The 22,184-nt window shown below is 43.5% G+C and overlaps 2 protein-coding genes across 2 annotated transcripts in view; one reads left to right on the top strand and one right to left on the bottom strand.

Annotated features, from left to right (window-relative positions):
• LOC102440467 (uricase) overlaps window positions 1–2,645 on the top strand; it is a 32,034-nt gene extending 29,389 nt beyond the window's left edge. The window contains exon 8 of the mRNA XM_006086137.3: window positions 1,685–2,645. Coding sequence (XP_006086199.2) covers window positions 1,685–1,759 — 75 coding nt within the window. The 3' untranslated portion in view covers window positions 1,760–2,645. The remainder of the gene's footprint in view (window positions 1–1,684) is intronic.
• A 17,905-nt stretch (window positions 2,646–20,550) lies between these two features.
• SAMD13 (sterile alpha motif domain containing 13) overlaps window positions 20,551–22,184 on the bottom strand; it is a 47,022-nt gene continuing 45,388 nt past the window's right edge. Inside the window, exon 4 of the mRNA XM_006086136.1 lies at window positions 20,551–21,697. Coding sequence (XP_006086198.1) covers window positions 21,554–21,697 — 144 coding nt within the window. The 3' untranslated portion in view covers window positions 20,551–21,553. The remainder of the gene's footprint in view (window positions 21,698–22,184) is intronic.

Genomic DNA, 22,184 nt, shown 5'->3' with positions numbered 1-22,184 from the left:
CCCGCCCCCTCCCCCCGCCCCACACACACCCTCGGACCACTTTCAGAATGGCAGAGTTTCTTTATTTGATCCATCCTTCCACAGACTTCTAGCGTATGAAAAACACCCATTTGGGTAGCTTTGCTTAGTGTGTGGGGGGAGGAAGATAGAGAAGGGCCATCTATTAACATGGCTCTGCTGCCATAGACTCATATCCTTTGGTGAACAAAGACCCATGAAGGGTTGTCCAGAAGGTCCTACATTCTGCCTCCCGCCCCTGGACCCAGCAGCCTTATTAGCCGAAACCCTCCTGGCCAGGAACCTTGTTTCTCTGTTCTGCAAATCACGTCGCTGGCTCCAGCAGGCTGTGCACCACCCCAGCTGTGAGGGGGGAGGGGCGGAGGGGCAGCACTGGGAAGCCAAGGCCAGCTCAGGTGCCTGCTGGTGCTGACACGGAGCCCTGAGCTGCGGAGGACAGCAGCCCTGACCCCACTCGCTGCTCATTCAGCTGAAAGGAGAGGATGTTGATCACAATGCCGTTAATTAGGACGGGAGGACTTTTTAAACGATTACCTTTCATTTTTTTTATTTTTTTTAAAAATATATTTCTTTATTGATTTCAGAGAGGAAAGGAAAAGGAGAGAGAGAAACATCCATGATGAGAGAGAATCACTGATTGGCTGCCTCCTGCACACCTCCTACTAGGGTTCAAGCCCGGAACCCAGGCATGTGCCCTTGGCTGTAATCAAACCTGGGACCCTTCAGTCTGCAGGCTGATGCTGTATCCACTGAGCCAAGCCAGCTAGGGCAAAACGATTACCTTTTAAAGGAGAGGGACCTAAGTGTAATCCTGGCCATGTCCACCAACGGTGAAACAGAAAAAGGCCTAGGCTTCGTGAGGAGAGCGAGTCTTAGTTCAGAGCCCCCTGCCCCCACCCCCACTGCAGAGAGAGGTGTGGCTCCTCTGACCTTCAGGCCTGTGCTGATCCCAGCTCAGAGCCTGGCCACACAGTGTCCTTGCTCTAATAAGTCAGACCGGAAGCTCCCTCCTGGAGCCCAGCAGGGGATCTGAAGGCAAAAAGCCCTGTGTTTCTTTGGATCAGGGCTCTGCATGAAGGCCCCTGAGTGACTGAACAAGCTGTCCCCGTGTCTGTGGCTGCACTGTCAGGCCCTCACCCAGCAGGTGTGTGCAAAGCAAAGGCAACACATGAGAAGCAGGGAGTCAGGACACACTGACTACAGCAGAGAAGTGACAAATGACAGGGAGGGGAGAAGAACTCCAAGTGTGCAGCTGTCTGGAGCCATTTGGCACTGGGATAGCAGCCCTGTGGCCCTCACATGCTCCTGGGGGCATGGCGGGTGATAGCACTGCACAGTGACTGATGCTCAGAGGGAGTCATCAGGCAAAAGCCGATTATGTTCACTCCACTCCATTTAAAAGGCAGGGATATTTAATGCATGTGAGAAACATTTATATCCCAATGACTAAAATTTTTCTAAAACTCTTTAATTTTCTGGAGAATTGGCTCATCTCTCAACTGTTGCCAGAAAAATAAGGTGTGGCCATGCTTGAAGACACTGGATTTTAGGGCACATACATTTTCCTGCTTAGCAAGCTGTTGTAATATTGATTCGTAGACTCAAGGAGAGGTCTATTTTAATGTCTCTGAAGTCCCAATGTGTTTTTTCTGTGTTTTTTCTGCAGGTCTTGCTCCCGTCAGACAATCCGTATGGCAGAATCACTGGTACAGTCAAGAGGAAGCTGGCTTCAAGGCTGTGACATTGCAGCCACCATTTGGACTCCACTCCCAGCTGAAGACTTCCTTAGGCCACTCGTGGTGCTAAAAATCATAGTATTTTTAACATAGTATGTTGATTTATAGTGCGCATTTTCCTCAAATATGAACAAATTCTTCTACACCTACCTCAGCAAGGTGTTTTATGATTAGTAGCTGTAACATGCTTTGGGGATACAGTTTATTTCACAAATGCTGAGCAGTATTAGAACTATCATAAATTAATATTTCTTTTTAGTTGTCTTGTGTCTTCCTATCTTAGAGAAACTTGGGAATCAATTCACAAAGAATCATGAATTAATGAAAGTGTCATATCAATGAATTTGTGCACAAGTTTAAGAAGCAAGCATTGTTTTCATTCGACTGAGGCTAAAACTTTGCTTCTGGGTACTGCAGAAAATGTAAGGACGAAATCGCATTTTGAAATATATCACCACTTTGACTTCAATTAGACTGAATATTTGAATTTTTAAGAATGTTCTAGTTTATTCCTACTCTAAAAGTACTTTTGTAATCTTAATGTACTGGCTTTATGTATTTTACAAGCCTTAGAGAATATTGAGTACACACTGGGGCTGTGAAAAAAAAAAGTATAAATTGCTTTCTTTGAATAATGCATCACTTTGTCACAAAGAACACATTTAATAAAAGCTAAGTCAATACACCGATGAATGAATATACATGTAGAAAGAAGACTAGAGACTCTATAGATGGAAATATCAGTGGTGATGATTTCTGGATGGTGGGATTATGAGAGATTATTATTTTTGGCCATGCACTTTTCTGAATCTTTCAAACATGAACATTTACTACCTATATAATCAGAGAAATAAATATAATTGATGATTTAAAGATGCATACAAATTGGAGTGGTGATTATATCAACTGACTAACTCTACTATTGTATATATCATAAAGCTTCATAAACTATAATTTTAGAAACCCATTATGAAAACCTGTCCACTTGAACATTCTAGATAACCTTCCTCCATTTAAAAAACTCAATTTAAAAAATCTCCATTTTTAATAAATGCTTGCATATGAGCACTTAGTATAATCTGATAATTTTGCTTCTTTAACCTTTATAATATTACTACTTAAGGATGCATGGTATAGTGTTTAATTTCACAGGCTCATGTAAATCCTGGTTCCACCTCTTAGTAGCTATATGACAAGTTTCCTCATGTATAAAATGGAGATGAAAATAGAACCTACCTCAGAGGTTTTTGAGGATTAAAAATGGGTTAAACAATTGTAAAGTGCTTTGATAGTATTTATGCCTGTCACACAGAGATATGTATGTGTTTGTTAAAAGAAACATCCTACCTTCTTTTTCTTTGTTATTGACCCAAATAGAACACCATGGTTGGATTTTGTGGGTGGGGTGAGAGATGGGAGGTCTGAGAGCAGCAAACCTTAGAAGTTGCTGGAGGCCATTCACCTGCTGGAGCCTGAAAGAACAGGAGATAAGAAGGATGAAGTCATTCGATAAGGAAAGCTCTGTGCTGTATCAAATACTCAGGTTACAAAATGTGCTTCCACATCACAGACCTCGCATGGCCCAATGGCTAGTACATTTTATCCTCCTACTGATTTTATAATTCTGTTCAAGGAGGAATGTAGAGTCTAACATGATTTTTCCTAAATAAGCCAACAAGAGCAAAACCCTTTTCCCTTGATATTCTCTTGGTCACACAAGTTATAGAAACACTGGGGAGGCTTCAGAGGAGAAATCCATGCTAGAGCACAATCCTTAGAAATGCTGGGCCATTGTATGCAAAGCTGCATTTGCTTCCCTTGAGCTCTTAAAACATTTATTGTGGTGGGCTGCAGATGCGCTATTGTATCCCAGATGTTGTATCACAGGTGTGTGGCAGGAAAGCCTGTGGTCTGTGAATTTTCCACCAGGTTCCTGTTTTGTGAAGGATGTTGTCTTGAGGTTAGGATTGTAATCTATGTGCTGCTAACAGGCTTTGGGTTTCTCTTGCTGCATTCAGGCCTGGCAGACGGAGCAGGCCGCTGAACTGTAAGTACCTCTGATGTTATTTGTAATCAAACACTTCGTAATTTTGTTATGGAAGGCGACAGGGGCTGTGTTCCAATATTCTGGGAAGCAGAGCTGCTCTCACACACTCTCCCATCTTCTCTCCCCATCCCCGCCCCCGGCCCCCCACCCCATCTCCAGTACTTTCAAGGGGGAATAAAGCAGGTGCATTTACCACCTGGGAAGCAGTTTGCATAGCACACAAAAGAGTAGCCATTGTTCGGCGCTTGTGATCTTGGCAGCCAGGCATCTGGCTAAGACTTGTTCCAAATCCTCTAAATTCCATCTCCTGACTTTTCACTGAGACAGGCTTAGAAAATATGTCCTGTTCCTTTTCCTTAAAAAGAGTCAGACTTAAGGCTGTACCATTCTTTACTTTTACTAACCTGCTTGTTCTCCCTTTTTGCTCCACAGTAGAAGTAACTCCTTTGGGACAGCATTTTACTCATTTGTCACTGGAAGAGAATTAATCTTTTTCAATCACCTGCGAGGTTTAACTGCAGAAACCTTCACTTCCCTCTAACCTCCTAACCCTCTGTCCAGAAAGAGCATTTCTTTTCCTTCAGACTCTGGGCTAAATGGGGTTTGCCTTTTGTCATCTTCTTTGTAAAACCGTTGCCATTTCTGCTTCCTCACCTGCATTTGTGAGAAAACCAAAGCTTCTTTCTAAAGGCATGGATTTCAAGCCTTCTAACCAGACACGCTGGGTCCTTCCTGCTTCCAAATAATGGAAACTTAATCTCTTTGTGTTTTCATATTCTTTGTTCTCATTTCCTAAAGAACTCCGCTGCCTCTCATTCTTCCATTTGCCCAGACTCTTTCCCAGACATTCTTCAAGTCTTTTTTTGGCTCTTACAGAGGCCCTTTTGAGAATATAATGGCGATGGACCTACTTCTCAGGAGAACGCTCATTCACATCCCCAGAGGTGCCATAACGTCTGCTGAGGAAGCAGTTGCCATTCAATCCTTAAAGTATAAAGGATCTCAATAGAAATTTACCACATAAGGAATATAGTCAACCAAGCTTAGAACAAGGGCATACTGATTACCTTTAAATGCGAAAGGGAAATAAGTCTATTTGGAATAAAAGAAGAACCCAGATGCATTGGTGTCCCGAGGCTGCTGTAACAAATTAACACAAACCTGGTGGTATATAACAGTGGAAATGTATCCCCTCATTGCCTGGAGGCCGGAAGTCCCAAATCAAGGTGTTGGCAGGCTTGTGCTCTCTTTAAGATCCGGAGAGCAGATTCCGTCCTTGATCTTTCCTCTTCAGCTTCTGGTAGCTTCAGGGGCTCCTTGGCTTGTGGCTCCACCACCCCAACCTCTACCTCCATGTTCACACTGCCTCTTTCTCTTCTGTCTATCAGTCTCCCCTGGGTGACTCTTGTAAGGACACTTGTCATTGGATTTGGGGCCCACCCAGATAACTTATGGTGACCTCTCCATCTCAAGATCCTTAATTTACTGTCATCTAAAAAGTTCCTCTGTTCCCCATACGGCCACATTTACAGGTCTGGCAATTAGGATGTGGACATAGGACTTTGGGGCAACCACTCAATCAACTATAACAAGTCAGGGGACAGTGAGCATCTTGAAGCAGACCTATTAGACCTTTAGCTACATACAGGCTACTATTCTGTTCATATCTGGGGATGGTGACATCCCCCTTCCAGTTTGACCAGCTGTCACACAGATGTTTATAAAAGGTTGAAGAGCAGAACGTTGGATGTAGACAGTGCTAAGTTTTAGATCGGGCTCCACCAATCTCTAGCTGTGTGACCTTAGACAACTTACCTTAAACTTTAGTGCTCTAATTTTGAAATGGGAATAATAATAGTACTTACCTCAGAGTAACAGAGGAGTAACTGGGATAATGCATGTTAGTTAGAATGCTGTTGGTTTCAAGTAACTGAATACCTAAGGGTATCTTCACCTGAAAGGACCTCTTATTTACTTAAGAAGTTGAAATAGATTGACCCAAGAATGGTTTGTCCATTGGTGATAGCACAAGTACTCAGGCTCATTCCACCCCTTGCTCTGCCATCTTCAGTGTGTGGTAGTGTTTCCCCACGAAGTGGGCGGTAAAGCTCCTGCTACAGCTGTTTTGGTGCATCACCCAGATCTCCCTTGGGACCAAAGCACTCAGCTGCCGAAAGTGTTTCCCTCTGATGGCTTATAGTTAGATCCCTGCACAGGAATTGCCCTTGGCCAAAGGAAGCTGTCTCACCCAAGTTCACACCCACTCCCCTGCTAGTCAATGTGGGAGACACAAAATCCTGACCCTCTTGCCTCAACTGGGATAACCCTGCAGGGACATTCCAGCTCCAGAGCTCCTGATTGGCTGAGGCCTCTGTTGCAACTGCCTCACAGTTCAGCTTCTCCCCCTGTCCAATCCTGCTTCCCTTACTGCTCACAGGCATTGTTTCAGAGATCACCCCTCAATCAACCTCCTGCATGAAAATCTCAGGGTCTCACTGTGAGCTTCACAGGCAAGCCAACCTGGGATGCCACGAGTAGTTTAGGGATGGGTTTTTGGAGCTGGACCACACACTGGCCAGATGGCAATGAGCCCATGAAATGTTCACCAGAGGTGAATTGGGAGGGGTTAATGGAGAAAGGGAATACACTGGCAGGGGCAATATCTTAGATGCTTGAGAGGTTTGGGAGAAATAATTATCACAAGGCCTATGGAATTTGGATGGATGTGCTGGAAACCATAAAAGCATTTAGAAAGAATTAAAAGCTGAAGATGATTAATAACCAATAGAAGGAAAAGCATGAAAGCAAGAGGGTTCTTTGGTAGTATACAGGGTGGGACAAAAGTAGGTTTACAATTGTTCATATGGAAAATAATACAATAATAAATAATAATACAAGAATAAACCCTGTTTTGAGTACCCATAACTGTAAACCTACTTTTGCCATACCCTGTATAAATGAGACTCTATGGCCAGATGTCAGAAAAATCTTAGGATCAAACACAGGACTTGATTATAAGAAGAGCAGAGTTCCAAGAGAGATTGCATTCTCAAACCTGAGGTTTTCCCACCAAAACCAGGGACCTGATTGATGGACCTGGAGCCTTGAATCCTCGGATTTCCCTGAATTCTCTGGCCTCTCCTCCCTGTTGAAAGCTAGCACTGCTCCCCTTTGCTTGAAGACCAAACAGAGGCTTCTGCCTTGCAAGGAAACAGTGCCCCCTGGGATTTATCCCCACCTCCCCTCCTGGCTAACAGACCTATAATTAGGGTCAAGTCACATCATAATCCAAACAGAGATATGCTGGGCCCACTCAGGGAGGAAAGGGATTATTGCTCAAAAGAATGGCAAAGAGTCAATAATACAGGAGCTGGAGGACATACATGAGACTGAATCCTGAGGATACTGGATAAAACCCATCAGACTTTCAAATCAAGGAGGAATGGAAGCAGTTTCCATTCACATGGAATGGACCATTGTATTCATTTATGGCCTTGCTCCTAGGACTACATTAAGTCTCCTGTTGTTGGTATATGGCAGTGGTCGGCAAACTCATTAGTCAACAGAGCCAAATATCAACAGTACAACGATTGAAATTTCTTTTGAGAGCCAAATTTTTTAAACTTAGACTATATAGGTAGGTACATTGTTATTAACTTAATTAGGGTACTCCTAAGCTGGCCTTTGCTAAAAACGTCCTCAATCTGATTGAGGTACATTCGCTGAGGTCGACCCCTTCCAACTCTCCCATCCACACTCGTCTTGTATACTTATTTCGTCTATCACCTTTCCGAAAACCGACTTCTGTGCATGGGCCACTAAGTTTCAATGGCACTGTACGTGCGCGCCCGCATGTGGTATTTTGTGGAAGAGCCACACTCAAGGGGCCAAAGAGCCGCATGTGGCTCGAGAGCCACGGTTTGCTGACCACTGGTATATGGGATCTTGAACATCTAGATATTCCAAAGAACATTACATTGGTCCATTGTATTCATATATTATCATGTTAATTGGACTGGAGGAGCAAGAAGTGATGCTTGTGCATCAGAGAATGGTGGAGAAACATCTTGGGGCCCACCTCCTTAGTGAAGTTTTTAGGAGTGGTTTAGGGTAGGAGTTAGAAACATCTGTCCCACCACATGCATTTTGCAAATAAAATTTTATTGGAACACAGCCAGGCCCATTTGCCTATGTATTGTTTCTGGTTGCTTTCATATTACAATGGCAATTGAGTAGTTATAACAGAGACTATTGGCCCATAAAGCCTAAAATATTTATTCTCTGGCCTATATAGAAAAAGCTTGATGATCCCTGGTCTAGGGCATTCCAGGATATTTCTTCCAAAATAAAGAACACATTACTCCATCTCAAATTTTCTACCTGTAAGAAGAAAGCACAATGCCTGGAAGACTCTTCAGATTTTGGAGGCATCATATTCCAATGGAAATACTGGTCCAACCCATTTTCTGGGTGAAAAGGAAGGTTTCCAGTTTTGTGTGAGGCCCAGAGCAGTAAAAGGCTGTGCCGCAGGTCCAGGCTAAGTACAAACATTCCTACTCATTGGGCCATATGAATTAGCAGACCCTATTCTGTTAGAAGTGTCTCTCCTTGGGAAAGATGCTGTGCAGGGCTCACAGCAAGTCCCAATAGGAAAATTACAACATAGACTCCTAGGGTTTGGCGCATGCTATCTGTAGCAGATGATTATTCACCATTTGAAAAATAGCTCCTGGTGTGTTACTGGGTCTTAGTAAAGACAAATGTATGTCTATGGGATATAAGGGACTTTGTGGCCAGAGCTACTTATCATTACAGGTTTCTGTCAAACCCACCACGCATTAGGGTCTGGTGAGCCCAGAAGGAGTCCATTGTAATACGGAAATGATAGATCTGGGATCAAGCACAAGTAAGGACAGAGGGCACAAGAAAGGTATGTGGGCTTCATCCTCTATGTCATTCAGTAGTGGCCATAGAGGAGGGTAGCTTTCATGACAGTGTCAAAGGGAAATCCTCCCAATGAGTAAATATTTAGGAAATGCACCAAAAGGTCATCTACTTTGTATAGAAAGAAAAGTAAGAATATATAAAAACTCATGGGAAAATGGCTCAGTTGGTTGGTCCGGCTTCTGGAAAGAGAAAGAATGACAGATTGGGGAGAAGAAAGACCCTGGTGAATGGACCTGTATGCATTAATCATGCTTTTTATTCTCTGTAGCTTGTGATGTTTTGAGATGTTGGGGGGGACTTAAGAACCCAGGGAGAGCCCTAACCGGTTTGGCTCAGTGGATAGAGCGTCAGCCTGTGGTCTGAAGGGTCCCAGGTTCGATTCCGGTCAAGGGCATGTACCTTGGTTGCGGGCACATCCCCAGTAGGGGGTGTGCAGGAGGCAGCTGATCAATGCTTCTCTCTCATCGATGTTTCTAACTCTCTATTCCTCTCCCTTCCTCTCTGTAAAAAGTCAATAATATATATATATAAAAGAACCCAGGGAGAGATTGCCCTTCCCAAGATAGCTAATTCCTAAAAATTAAAACTTATTTGGGTACATGCCTCTCACAGACAATCTAACCACTTCTTTAGCTAACTTACATACCATGCCAGCATTTCCCATGCCCTAAGTCAACCCAGGGACAAGAACCAAGCAGCTAGAGACAGCCCCTATGCCCCAAAGCCTGTGGCAATTATTCAAAACAACCAATCCTAAACTGTTCACTTTGCCTTGGTTTGCCTTTCCCATGGAAACTGCAGGTAAGGCTCTGACCCAGGCTTTCCCCTTGCTCCTGATTCTGCCTCATGACCCAAACCTAATGCTTTCCCTGTGGCCCTGCATGGTGTGGCATGTCCTCTTTTTTCCAGGAAATATAATTCTTTTTAAATGGTATTGACTTCTCTATGTTGTTGCTCAGTCACCTTTATAAATGAAGATGTCACAAGTCACAGTGGGAGTGGGCAATAAATGTGAAGATATCCATATTACATAATGTCTACCAAAGGGCATCAATGATGGAAGAGGCACTGTCCAATCAAGTGAACAGAAGGACTTGGCCAGTTGATGTCAGTCATCCTTTGTCACTGGTGATCCCAATGCTGGCACAATGAGCTCATGAATGTAGTAGTCATAGTAGCAGAGATGGAGGCCATACATGGGCCCAAAAGCATGGGATTCCACTTTCCATTACAGATCACAACTGTTGCTAACAAATATCCAACTTTAGAGATCAATATCAAGTGAGACTTGATATGCCACCACCAATCCTTGAGAATACTAATCAGCTCAGCCGTGGGCAAACTACGGCCCGCGGGCCGGATCCGGCCCATTTGAAATGAATAAAACTAAAAAAAAAAAAAAAACCGTACCCTTTTATGTAATGATGTTTACTTTGAATTTATATTAGTTCACACAAACACTCCATCCATGCTTTTGTTCCGGCCCTCCAGTCCAGTTTAAGAACCCATTGTGGCCCTCGAGTCAAAAAGTTTGCCCACCCCTGAACCAGCTACTTGGCAGCAGGTTGAATACATTGTACCACTTTCACTCTGAAAAGGGCAGTGACTCAACCAGAATTGGTACATGCTTTGAATATGGATTTGCCTTTCCTGCCTACAGGGACTCAGCTGGCAGCACCACCCAAGGGTTTATACAATCTTGCATAACATTGCTCAGACCAAGGGACCTACTTTAAAATAAAAGGACAGTCTGTATATGACCACATGACCTTCTTGTCCTATCACATACTGCTCCATCCAGAAGCTGCTGGCCTGATAGAGTGATGGAATGAATGGTCTTTTAGGATACGCCAGCTTGGAGATGACACCATGTGATGATGGAGTACCATTCTCCAGGATACAGTATATTCTGCAAATACTTGTATGATGTTATGTCGCCAGACAGTAGAACACATGGGTCTGATAACCAAAGGGTAGACATGGGAATGGATCCACTGGGAAATTCTGCTTTTCTATCCCCTCAACTCTAGGCTCTGATTGTGGGGAAGTCCTATTCCTAAAAGAGAGGCACTTCCACCGGGGATCCAGTGACAGTGATTTCAATTCAAACCTATAGGCTCATACAATCAGCCAACTCAACAATTCTCAAGCCCACTGTTCCCAGCCCACTGCACAACCAAGAGAGAATCAATCAAACGAAAATCTTAGAACATTTATGAAAGGGAAATGACATTGTAGAAGATGAAAATGCTGAGTTTTCACTGAGTGGTAAAGGAGAGGAGGGACACATATAACTCAAATAATTGCATTCTCAGAAAATCACAAACATTAACTGCTAAATTTAATAAACTTATGGTTGAACTTATTTTACATGGGAGGCAATTGAACCAACAGAGGTTAAGAGACTTGTACAAGGTCTTACAGATAAGTCAGTAGCAGACCTGGGACCAGAACCCCGGTTTCTTGACCCTTCACCCAGTGTTTCCTTGCTCCTCCACTGTGGATTCATAGCTCCAAAGTCTTCCTTTTTAACCACATGTCCATTAGGCAATATTAACTTACTCTGCATTCTGTATGCATACCATACAGAAGACTGATGAATAACCTACATTCTGGTAGCTGGGAGAAGTCACCTTAGCATTAAAAATTCATTGCAAAATCTGCCCAGACAATTAAACAGACTGATGTCAACCTAATTGGCTCAAATAAATGAATGCAGATCTACATATTTTAAAACTTTATTATTTTAAATTTTTTTGCTGTTTGTTATTTACCGAAAGGTATCAGAGGTCTCCCTTTCATTAGGCTCACAAAACTATTTTGAATGTCATTGAGTGTTCATCTTTAATTAGGGATAAGATGTATTTAGAACTTACCAATACTTCAGACTAACCTCTCTAGGTCTTTGGGGATGAATAAAAACATGCATTTTGCTTAGCACATTTCCCTTAACTCAGCATAACAATTTGTTATGGAACTGAAATAATGCAAAGTTGTTTTTATGTGCCCTTATGAAGATAAAACTCTAGAACCACCCCAAATCCAAAGACCTAAGAAAGTAATTGTTGCCCTAACTGGTTTGGCTCAGTGGATAAGCGTCGGCTTGTGGACTGAATGGTCCCAGGTTCGATTCCGGCCAAGGGCATGTACCTTGGTTGCGGGCACATCCCCAGTAAGGGTGTGCAGGAGACAGCTGATTGATGTTTCTCTCTCATCGATGTTTCTAACTCTCTATCCCTCTCCCTTCCTCTCTGTAAAAAATCAATAAAATACACATTTTTTTAAAAAAGAAAGTAATTGTTTTACTGTTTAGTAATATTAAGATGCATCAAATGAACAGTATTTGGGTTCCGCATATTTGTTAATCCTGTGATTTGGCTGGGTTTGAAATGGAGTGAGATCATAGTAATAAAACCATACTTTAATTCACTTTTCATATAATACTACTAGAGGCTCAGTGCACGAAATTCGTGCATGGGTAGGGTCCCTAGGCCTGGCCGGCCATCAAGGCCAGTTGGGGCCAGGCTGATCAGGGCCAGGCCGATCAGGGCCTATAGGCCCCAGTGGGGTTGAGAGAGGAGGCGATGGTCGCGGGGCTGGGCACAGAAGGAACGACGCCAGATGCTGATGCTGCCATTGGCACCCCGCCACCACGCAGTTCCCCACCTCCCCCCCTCCTCCTTCCCTCGCTGCTGGGCCGCCATCAGGGCCTGTTGGCCGGGGGGAGGGACGGGGCCTGCTGCTGGGGAAGGGATGGGGGTGGAACCGCAGGAGGTTGGCTGCCGGCCCCAAGGAGGGAACAGGCCCTTGGCCCCCCTGGGAAAAGGGCCGCATCTGCTGCCACCCACCCCCAGTTTCCTGTCTCAGCCTGGGGCCTGAAGGCCCCAGCAGGGTTGGGAGAAGAGGCAATGAGCTGGGCACAGAAGGAATTGACACTGATGCCCCTGTTAGCAGCCCGCCACTGCACGGTTCCTACCTTTTCTCCCCCTCCTTCCCTCACCACTGCGCTGCCACCACTGCGGGTGGGTGGTGAATCAGATCGGGGCCTGCCGGCTGGAGGGAGAGACAGGGCGTAGGAGGTTGGCTGCCAGCCCCGAGGCCCTCCTGGGAAAGGGTCTGTATCTACCACACCCCACCTGCAGGAGGTTGGTCAGCAGGGGGAGGTTGGCTGTGGGAGCACACTGACCACCAGGGGGCAGCTCCTGTGTTGAATGTCTGCCCCCTGGTGGTCAGTGCACGTCATAGCGACTGGTCGTTCTGGTTGTTCTGGTCGTTCGGTTTTAACAGTTGCTTAGGCTTTTCTGTATATAGATTGACTGTACGATGAAGTCTAATTCAATCCTCCATCAACTTGGGAGACTGGTGTTATGGAAGGATTGCTAGCTTCCCCACAGTATCCATCCTCCTGTCATTTAGCTGGCTACTTGGCTGCCTGAAATAAAGACCACAGTTCCCAACCTCCCTTGCAGGTAGGTAAGGCCAAGGATTAAGTTCTTGTTAAAGAGATGTCAGTGAAAGTGCTGTATGCAACTTTTTTTCTGTTTTCTTCTTGGCTGGAATATAGTTGTGGTAACTGAAGCCAGAGCAGCCATGTTGGACCTCACAGGAAGATGCAGGATGGTGGAGCAACCCCCTAGGAGAAGTCTGGGACCCAGTGACTATGGAATGGTCATGCCAACCCTGGTCTGCTTACCTTCAGACCTCATACACGTGTTCAGGAAACTCTGCCTTGTCTAAGTTACTGTTACTTGTGTTTTCAGCTGAAAGTGATCCTAATGGGTACGCTTGAGCTGTTCTGTTCCAATGGAGATGTGCTGTAAGTATAAAATACAGTGAATTTTGAAGGCATGAAAAAAAGATTGTAAAGTATATCGTTAATGACTTTTGTATTGATTTCATATGGAAGTGGTACATTTGGGATATATTGGGTTAAACGTATTATTTAATTATCCTCTTTCTTTTTACTTTTTAAAATGTGACTACCAGAAAATTTATTGCATAAGTGGCTCGCATTATATTTTTATTTGACAGTGCCAGGCTGGTGCTGCTTTGCTCTGCCTCTGTATCTGCCCTTAGAGCAGCGGTTCTCAACCTGTGGGTCGCGACCTCTTTGGGGGTCGAATGACCCTTTCACAGGGGTCGCCTAAGACCATCGGAAAACACATATATAATTACATATTGTTTTTGTGATTAATCACTATGCTTTAATTATGTTCAATTTTTAACGATGAAATTGGGGGTCACCACCACATGAGGAACTGTATTAAAGGGTCGCGGCATTAGGAAGGTTGAGAACCACTGCCTTAGAGAAAGATGAGGCACCTGAGGCTGAGGGGAGCCATACAACTTGCCCAAGTTCCCATGTCAAGTAAAGGGTGGGGCTGGATTCAAGTTCAGATTCATCTGGAACAGCCTCAGTGCTTCTACCCACTGCACCACAGTGTATCAGCTAGTGCCCCTAAGCTCGGGCACAGGAGAGAGAAGACTGCCCCAAACACTACTTTTCAATCGTAGGAAATGCTGGCTGCTTGAAGAGTTTTACTAAGTTTCCCTCAAAATGATGTTCATAGTCACATGAGTCTTATTTTCAAATGGTATATTTCCCAGCATATAAAAACAGAGTGTAATCCCCTGAAAAAGGGCAGGAAACGCAATTTATGGGATGATTCTGCCACCTTTAATTCAGAAAGAAGATGTTTAACTTGAAACCTTTGCATAGATATGGCCACAGACGACAGAGCTGAAGACCCTTACGGCAGCTCTTTCCCTGGTTGCATTACCTGACTTTTCTGGAAGCTTAAGGCCTCTAAACTCTGGACCTAAAATGCCCCACAGGTGATGCCTGGGTGATAGTATGTACTATCTCATGGCACATGTTCCCTTATCTTGTTGTTTATAGATCTGGCTGCCCGGGGCATAGCCTGCTCCACAGGTAACACGTCTGTGTAGTATTACTTACGCTTTTACTCACTGACCTCTCCCCTACCTGAGCTGTGATAAAGGTGACAGGTCTGCCCATGTACTTATTCTACGGAGGAGGGGCCTGTTTTCTATTTGGAGATTGCCTAACATCCCCAGCTTTCCTGATTTCTCCTTAAAGACAACTGTTGACAGGAACACCCTGCCTAGCCGAGGTAAACAGGCATTAATTAATACAGCTACCTCCTTGCTTTACTCACAGGCTCCTCCATTAATCTGCCCCAATGCATGCTGGACACAACTCTCTTCTTGAGGGTCACAAAGATATAAGACAGCCAAAGTCACCAAGTGAACTTGGATGTGATCATTTTAATCTCTTTTTCTCTCTATGGAACTGCCACTGCTGGCCAGAAATGGTACCCAAGCTATTTAATTGCCTATGGAGCTACAGCATGAAGCTAACGAGCTGCTCATTAATGCAACCATGGCTCTCTCCCTTCTTCCCGTGGCTTCTATTCCTGGTTTAGAAGTAGAATTAACAAGTTTTCTCCTCAGAAGCATATCTGTCCTACAGCAGTCAGCTCTTTGAACGTTTAACTTCCTCCTCCAAATCATTACAGAAAACAGTTAATGGCTCTGCGCCCAGACCTGACCCCTGCAGATCCCATTTGCAATGACCGTCACAGGCAGATGGATCACCACCAGTAAGTACTTTTTGTATTTGGCTTCCAAATATGGCAGCGGCTGGGCAACTGTGGGTCATTAGATTTCCCCAAATTAATTTCCTCCACAGATATATTTCACTACTGCAATGGATGGACGGTGTGTGCCCTGACAGGGTACACTGAGCTCAGAGGAACACAATTTATGCTCACATGTGATATTTGTTGAGGACAGAATGAGGAGATTGCCAGCAATGGGTCTCTTTTTCATCATATTCATCATGTCCACTAAGCATCAAAAATGATGCTCATATCTGCTGAATATTCCAATGCAATAGGCCAGCTTGTTTTCAACGAAATCTACTTGCAATCTCTAGTTCCTGAATTAACTCACTCTAAGGAGGCTATGTGTTCTTAGCTTTATTTTTAGATCAGGGGGTTTAAATTTCATCATACCTTCAGGGGTCCAGGCAGTTAATGTAAAAGTGTGCACCTGCTGGTTACAAAATATTAGGAATTAAAAGATCGTAATAGCCCAACCGGCATGGCTCAGTGATTGTCAACCTATGAACCAGGAGGTCACGGTTCCTGGTCAGGGCACATACCCGGGTTGTGGGCTCTATCCCCAGTGTGGGGTGTGCAGGAGGCAGATGATCAATGATTCTCTCTCATCATTGATGTTTCTCTCTCTCTCCCTCTCCCTTCCTCTCTGAAATCAACAAAAAATATATTATTAAAAAAGATTGTAATAAATGGGAGCTTTCGGCCTTGCCAGGAAGAACGCAAATGTAGTTGTAAAAACACACACATTCTTCACTGGCCAAAGGAAAACATGTCAGCTTAGAGTCCACTGAAAAGCGACCTGTTTGTGACCTTGCCTTTAAATCGATTCATTAAATGTCCTTTCTAGAGTCTGAAAGGGGAGGTGGAGTGGCAAGTACTTTTTAAAACTCCCTTGTGGTTCTGATACCCTGTGGGGCCCTTTGGTTGAAAATAATCAAATTCCAACATTAGATTTTATGTGAGAACATAAAAGCTACTGGCATCGAGGCATGCTCACTCCCACTCCTGAAGTGCTTCCCCTCGTGGCATGTGTATTTGTGTACTAGTCGCAGACCCAGGTCACATTAATAAAAACCCAGTGCGATCTAAAAGAGATCCCACTTCTAGGAATATATCCCAAGAAACTAGAAACACCAATCAGAAAGGGTATATGCACCCCTATGTTCATAGCAGCACAATTCACCATAGCTAAGATTTGGAAACAGCTTAAGTGCCCATCAGCAGATGAGTGGATTAAAAAATGGTGGTACATCTACACAATGGAATACTATGCTGATGTAAAAAAGAAGGAATTCTTACCATTTGCAACAGCATGGATGGACCTGGATAGCATTATGCTAAGTGAAATAAGCCAGTCAGAGAAAGATAAATATCAAATGATCTCACTCATTTGTGGAATATAATGAACAACATAAACTGATGAACAAAAACAGATCCAGAGACAGAGAAGCATTGATCAGACCATCAAACCTCAGAGGGAAGGTAGGGAAGGGTGGGGGTAAGGGGGAGAGATCAACCAAAGGACTTGTATGCATGCATATAAGCCTAACCAATGGACACAGACACCAGGGGGGTGAGGGCATAAGGGAGGGGGTGATGGGGGGGACAATGGAGGAATAAGGACACATATGTAATATCTAAATAAAGAAAAAAAAAGAAAAACATTTTTCTAAAATTCCACCTAGTACTAGGATTTTACTATGTAATTTGTAATACCCTTCACCATGTAAGAGCTTTCTTAACACTGAAATAAAGAATGGACTTGCATTTTTGTGCTGGAAAAAAATTTAAAAAAACGGAATCAGACGTCTATGGTTTCACTGCCGTCTGGAGACAAAGGCTGCCTACCTGCTGAATTTCAAGGTCTTCGGCCGCTCTCCAGGGCCTATTTTGATCACACTGATTTTCCCCTGGACTGGGGGTGGGCGGGGACAGGAAGGGAAGCAGCTTCAGTGTCTGCCAAGGCTCTCAGGCTTGCCTGTCAAGGCCTTCATTCTGGGCGTAAGAAAGGCGGACTGTCTTTAATTTGCCAATATTGCTCGAAAGTTGTCAATGGAGGCTGAGGGGAATGATTTGATTCTTTTTGGTTTGTTTTTCTTTCTTTTTTTTAAAAAAAATTATTGGTTCAATGCTAATTTATTGTAGGTATGGTGAACGCTGTGGTGGAGTAAGGGAAAATGAGAGAGCCAAGGAGCTAATACAAAACTAGAATGGTAATGCGTGGAGATGAATGAACTCCTATCACCTGTTTCAGGTGACAAGTAAATAGAGAGGCCACGTACCAAACCCTACATCCCATTCAGCTTGTTCCGAGGCCTGCACTCTGACTCCGCTGCTCTCCACAATTTATTGGTGTTGGGGGATGAGAATCCTGCACCCTACATTTCCCAGACAGAATGTAAGGTATTGTTCTGAGGCCCCACTGGGAGTCATTTTTCATGCAATCCCACATGGACCAGTCCTTCTACATCAGCATTTCTCTGCAAAATACCCCACTGCCATCCCCTGACCTCAGAATCCTTATTTCCTAGCTGACATCAAGGTTCACAATTTTCTCTCTAAAAATATGCACTTTATCAAGCTGTCCTCAACATTGATGGCGATAATACTCTTGCTTCGAGAGAGGGCTGTGAATGTCAAGTGGTCCCCAAACGCCAAAGGAGCAGAGAGACCAAAGACGAGGCAGACAGTCTAGCTGGTTGGTTAATAAGTTTAAAAGAAAACTTAGTGCAGAAACGCAGTCCTGGACAGCAGGACACTGGGGTCTCCACGCCCACACCCAGACACAGAATTGTATGGCTGAAGCCAGGGGTCTGCGTGTCTGGAGAGGAAGATGGACAATAGTTTGCTTTTCAGTTAATTTACCCCCCCCTTTTTTTCTTCTGACAAGCATTTATAAAGCAGTCCAGGTCCGAAGCTTAGTTGAATTAGGTTGGGATTAGTGAACAAAGTTTCCAATAGTGGTAAAAGGTGACTGCTATAAAAACAGACTAAAAGGAGTGTGAGCCCAAGTTCAAATCTAGAGAAAAATACAGCTAAGGACACACTTTCAGTGTCATATCCCCTGTGTTCCATGGCCAGCTGACTGGTGACAGTAAGTCATCCCTCAATATTCGTTCTCTTTTATCTGTAGAATAATGGGACTTTTGAATTTTAATTGGGCCTGGGTCTCTAAGGAAAAAAAAATATTTCCGCTTCCCTTGCAGCTTAGTTATGGCAATGTGACTGAATTCTGGACAGCAAGATAGAGGAAGTATTATGAGTAATTTCTTGGAAGGAAGGAAGTATGCACCTTTCTCCTTTTACCTCTTCCCACTGGTTGGAATTCAAGTGGTGATGGCAAGAGCCAAAGCAGCCATCTTGGGCTATGAAATTCTAGGAATGAGTATCATGCATAATAGGGCAAAAAGAAAGGTGGAGTCTGTGTCCCTAACATTATGGGGACCATACCAGGGAATGCCTGATTCTGGACATTTATAAGCTTCTGTCTTGTTTACATTAACTATGGAGGTGGGGTAAGAGCAAGGGAGGCAGGTGTTTTTTTTTAAAAATATATTTTTTACTGATTTCAGAGAGGAAGGGAGAGGGAGAGGGAGATAGAAACATCAGTGATGAGAATCATTGTGCTATATTGTAAATCAGAAGATGCCTTAATCAATAAGCCAAATTTATTTGGAGTCCTATTCATTTTCAGTAGCGCTAGTGGGCCCAGAGGAACTCTTGCTTCTCAAATTCTGAGGCCCAATATGGTGGAAGTCTTTCCTATTTATATGTTTTTCAGCTCTTTGTTTTCCAAATTTGGAATGAGGCTTCCGGACCTTCTGAGAAAAAGTCCTGTTGCTAGGACAGGGCCGTGAGACCATATCTCAAGTCCTGGCCTGGTGCCAGCACTGACAACTCTGTCTGGGGCATATTTTATGGCCTCTCTGGATGGGGAGTAGTCTTATTTTCCCTATTAAGCAAGCAAATGTTTACAGAAGCCAGAATAGCAGGGTTAAAATTTTAAACAGCAGTTTTTACCCAAGATGGAGGTTACTATACTTCAATTGATCGGCTGCCTCCTGTAGGCACCCCCACTGGGGATTGAGCACGAAACCCAGGCATGTGGATTGACCAGGAATGAAACCAAGACCTCCTGGTTCATAGGTCGACATTCAACCTCTGAGCCACATGAGCCGGGCTGGGGAGGTGATTTTGATCATTCACAGCCAAACCCTATTCCAAGCTAATACAGGAGGTATCAGGTGGATGCATGGAAGCAGGGCCTGGACATTCCTCAAACTATCCCTCCGAGGTAGAGCGTTCAATCATCATCACTATTTCACTTGTGGGAAACTCCTTCAGAAAGGTTAGTGAAGTTCTTCATTCCAGCGCCCTCCTACATGAGCTCCTGTCTCTTCCACCTTTTATGCAGTGCTCCCCTTTTATCAGTCTCTCTCCTCACAATCCTTAACAATATTCTGCCTTTTACTCTCATATGTTTCTGTTTTCTGTCTCAGGTAGACTGTGAGAACTTGGGGATAGAAAATGTCTCCTTTGTGACCCCCTCTCCTACTTACAGCGCAAAACAAAGCACTACTTAAATTTCAGACACTTCATAAACTCCGTATTCCAATTAATTTTGAATGTACCTTTGAACCCCACTCACTATACTGATTCCTGTGTTTTTCACTCTCATCTTCAGACTTTGTATTCTTTAGAGAGATGACCTCCACAGGGGACTGAATTATAACACTCAATAAAACAGTGATTCTTAACTTGAGAAGAAGGAAGGGGGAACTTCAGGGAGTCCAACCACTCTGAAAAGTTTTGTATACGGGAATATGAGCTTTCGTCTGGAAGAAGTTTCATAGTTTACATCAGAAGTTCCCTCCAAAACCACGACCTCCCCCCACCCCGCGCCACTGACCTACAGCAAAAAAATTAAATAAAATCTTTGGCTAAAAGAACACCTAAAATATGTTGTTGGGTGGGATAAGAGAATGAACAAGGCATCCTTGGACAATTCCATTTGTAAAGAAGATAAATCCACATATAAATCTCATGTTTCTTATGTCTGAAGTGTTGGTTTTTTTTTAAGGTTTAACTTTCCATGGTTTTAAGAAGTAACCTTAATCCTTAATCCCAATTGCAAAGAAGATCAAACATACACCAGGAATAAACTGAAGCAATGCTTTATTGCAACCACAAAACACAATCCAACAAGGCATCAACACACAGAGATTGAACAAATGTCTCTTTGAACAGAGATGTAGCAACCCCACCTTTTCAAGTTCTTAAAAACAAATACTCAAACCAGGAATCAAACAAAGCATCAGAGCAATTTTAAAAATATTACACCATCATGAAGGAATGTATATAAAAATATTCTGTACTAGTAACAAGGCTTTTTGATCTGTAACTCTTGGCAAATTTCTTCAGAAACAAATTATTATAAATACAGCCATAAAGTGAAATAATGCTTTTTTTTGAAACAACCAATTTAAAAGCAATTCTATGCAGAAAATACCATTACCCCCTGCGAAAGCCAGCTGAATATGGATGGATATCCCCAATACACAACAGAGTTTTTCTTTTCAGAGCTATGGTTCTGTTTCTAAAGGGGCCAAGATGCATGTTCATTTCAAAAAGCGCAGCATATCCCAGTGAAACCTTAATAAGGTCAAGTGGAGGACCCTCTGTAAAAAAGGGTGTCAGCAATTCCATCCCAGTAACACAAGCTCTAAGGAGCAGAGGAACCCAAGGGAGACAGCAATCCCTTTCTCTCTCTCCCCGTCCCCAAGTCTGTAATCAAACATGCTCATCCCATTGAATTTTTAAAAGAATTTTGGGAAAGCCATCTATGAAGAAACGAAGAATGTCCTTATGACCTCAAAGCTTTTCTGGGGAAGGGTATCTACCCATGTCGAACATGGATTTCTTTGTACTCTCTTTGACAAACTCCACAAGGAAAGCCATCCTATCCACCTGTTCTCCTTGCTCCTCCTAGCTGAATTCCGGTCAGCTGATGGATTGCCTAGTCTATCCAATAGGATAACGTTTCATTTGGTTGAAATTCTTTACATATACACATGTATGTATTCTGTTTACAAAGTTTCATCACATGAAACTAAATTATGTCATTATGTATTTTTGAGGTCTGAGACCCCAATTTGACTGTACTATGAAGAGTTGTTCTTTAAATGCTTTGACTGCAGAGGTTTTACATGATACTCATAGATTTTCAGAGCAGGCCCCAACTTTAACCGAAGTCCTGTCAGCACATCATTTCTTGTCATCAATAGCAGGGATTTTCCATCAATTTCCTATAATGGAAGCAGAGGGGAAAGTCAACATGTAAGTCCAAAAGCTCAAGAATAATGAAACAAAAAGGAAGTTCAAAGGAAAAAGTCATATTATTGTCTCCAAACTAAAATCATGACTTGTTCACTTATGCCAAAATAGGGAAAAATTGAATCTTCTATTTTTATCTTCCACCTTCTATTTTTTGGATTAAATACAAGAGGTAACTGTTCTTGTTTTCAAGATCACATCACAAATATCTTTAAAAACTGACAGTAAGTTTGGAGTACATATCCTTAAGAATAAAAAATATTGCTTCCAAAAGGAATAATGACACTTTCCACTTATAAAATATACTAGAGGCCCGGTGCACGAAATTCATTAATGGGGGGAAGCGGGGGGGGGGGGGAGGGAGGGGAGGTGGGGTCCCTCAGCCCGGTCCATGCTCTCTTGCAATCCAGGACCGCTTGCACCTAACTGCTCACCTGCCTGCTTGCCTGCTCGCCCTAA

Source organism: Myotis lucifugus, unplaced genomic scaffold (assembly GCF_000147115.1).
Source record: "Myotis lucifugus unplaced genomic scaffold, Myoluc2.0 scaffold_25, whole genome shotgun sequence".
Lineage (NCBI taxonomy): Eukaryota > Metazoa > Chordata > Mammalia > Chiroptera > Vespertilionidae > Myotis > Myotis lucifugus.
This window is presented reverse-complemented; position numbering and strand designations above follow the sequence as displayed.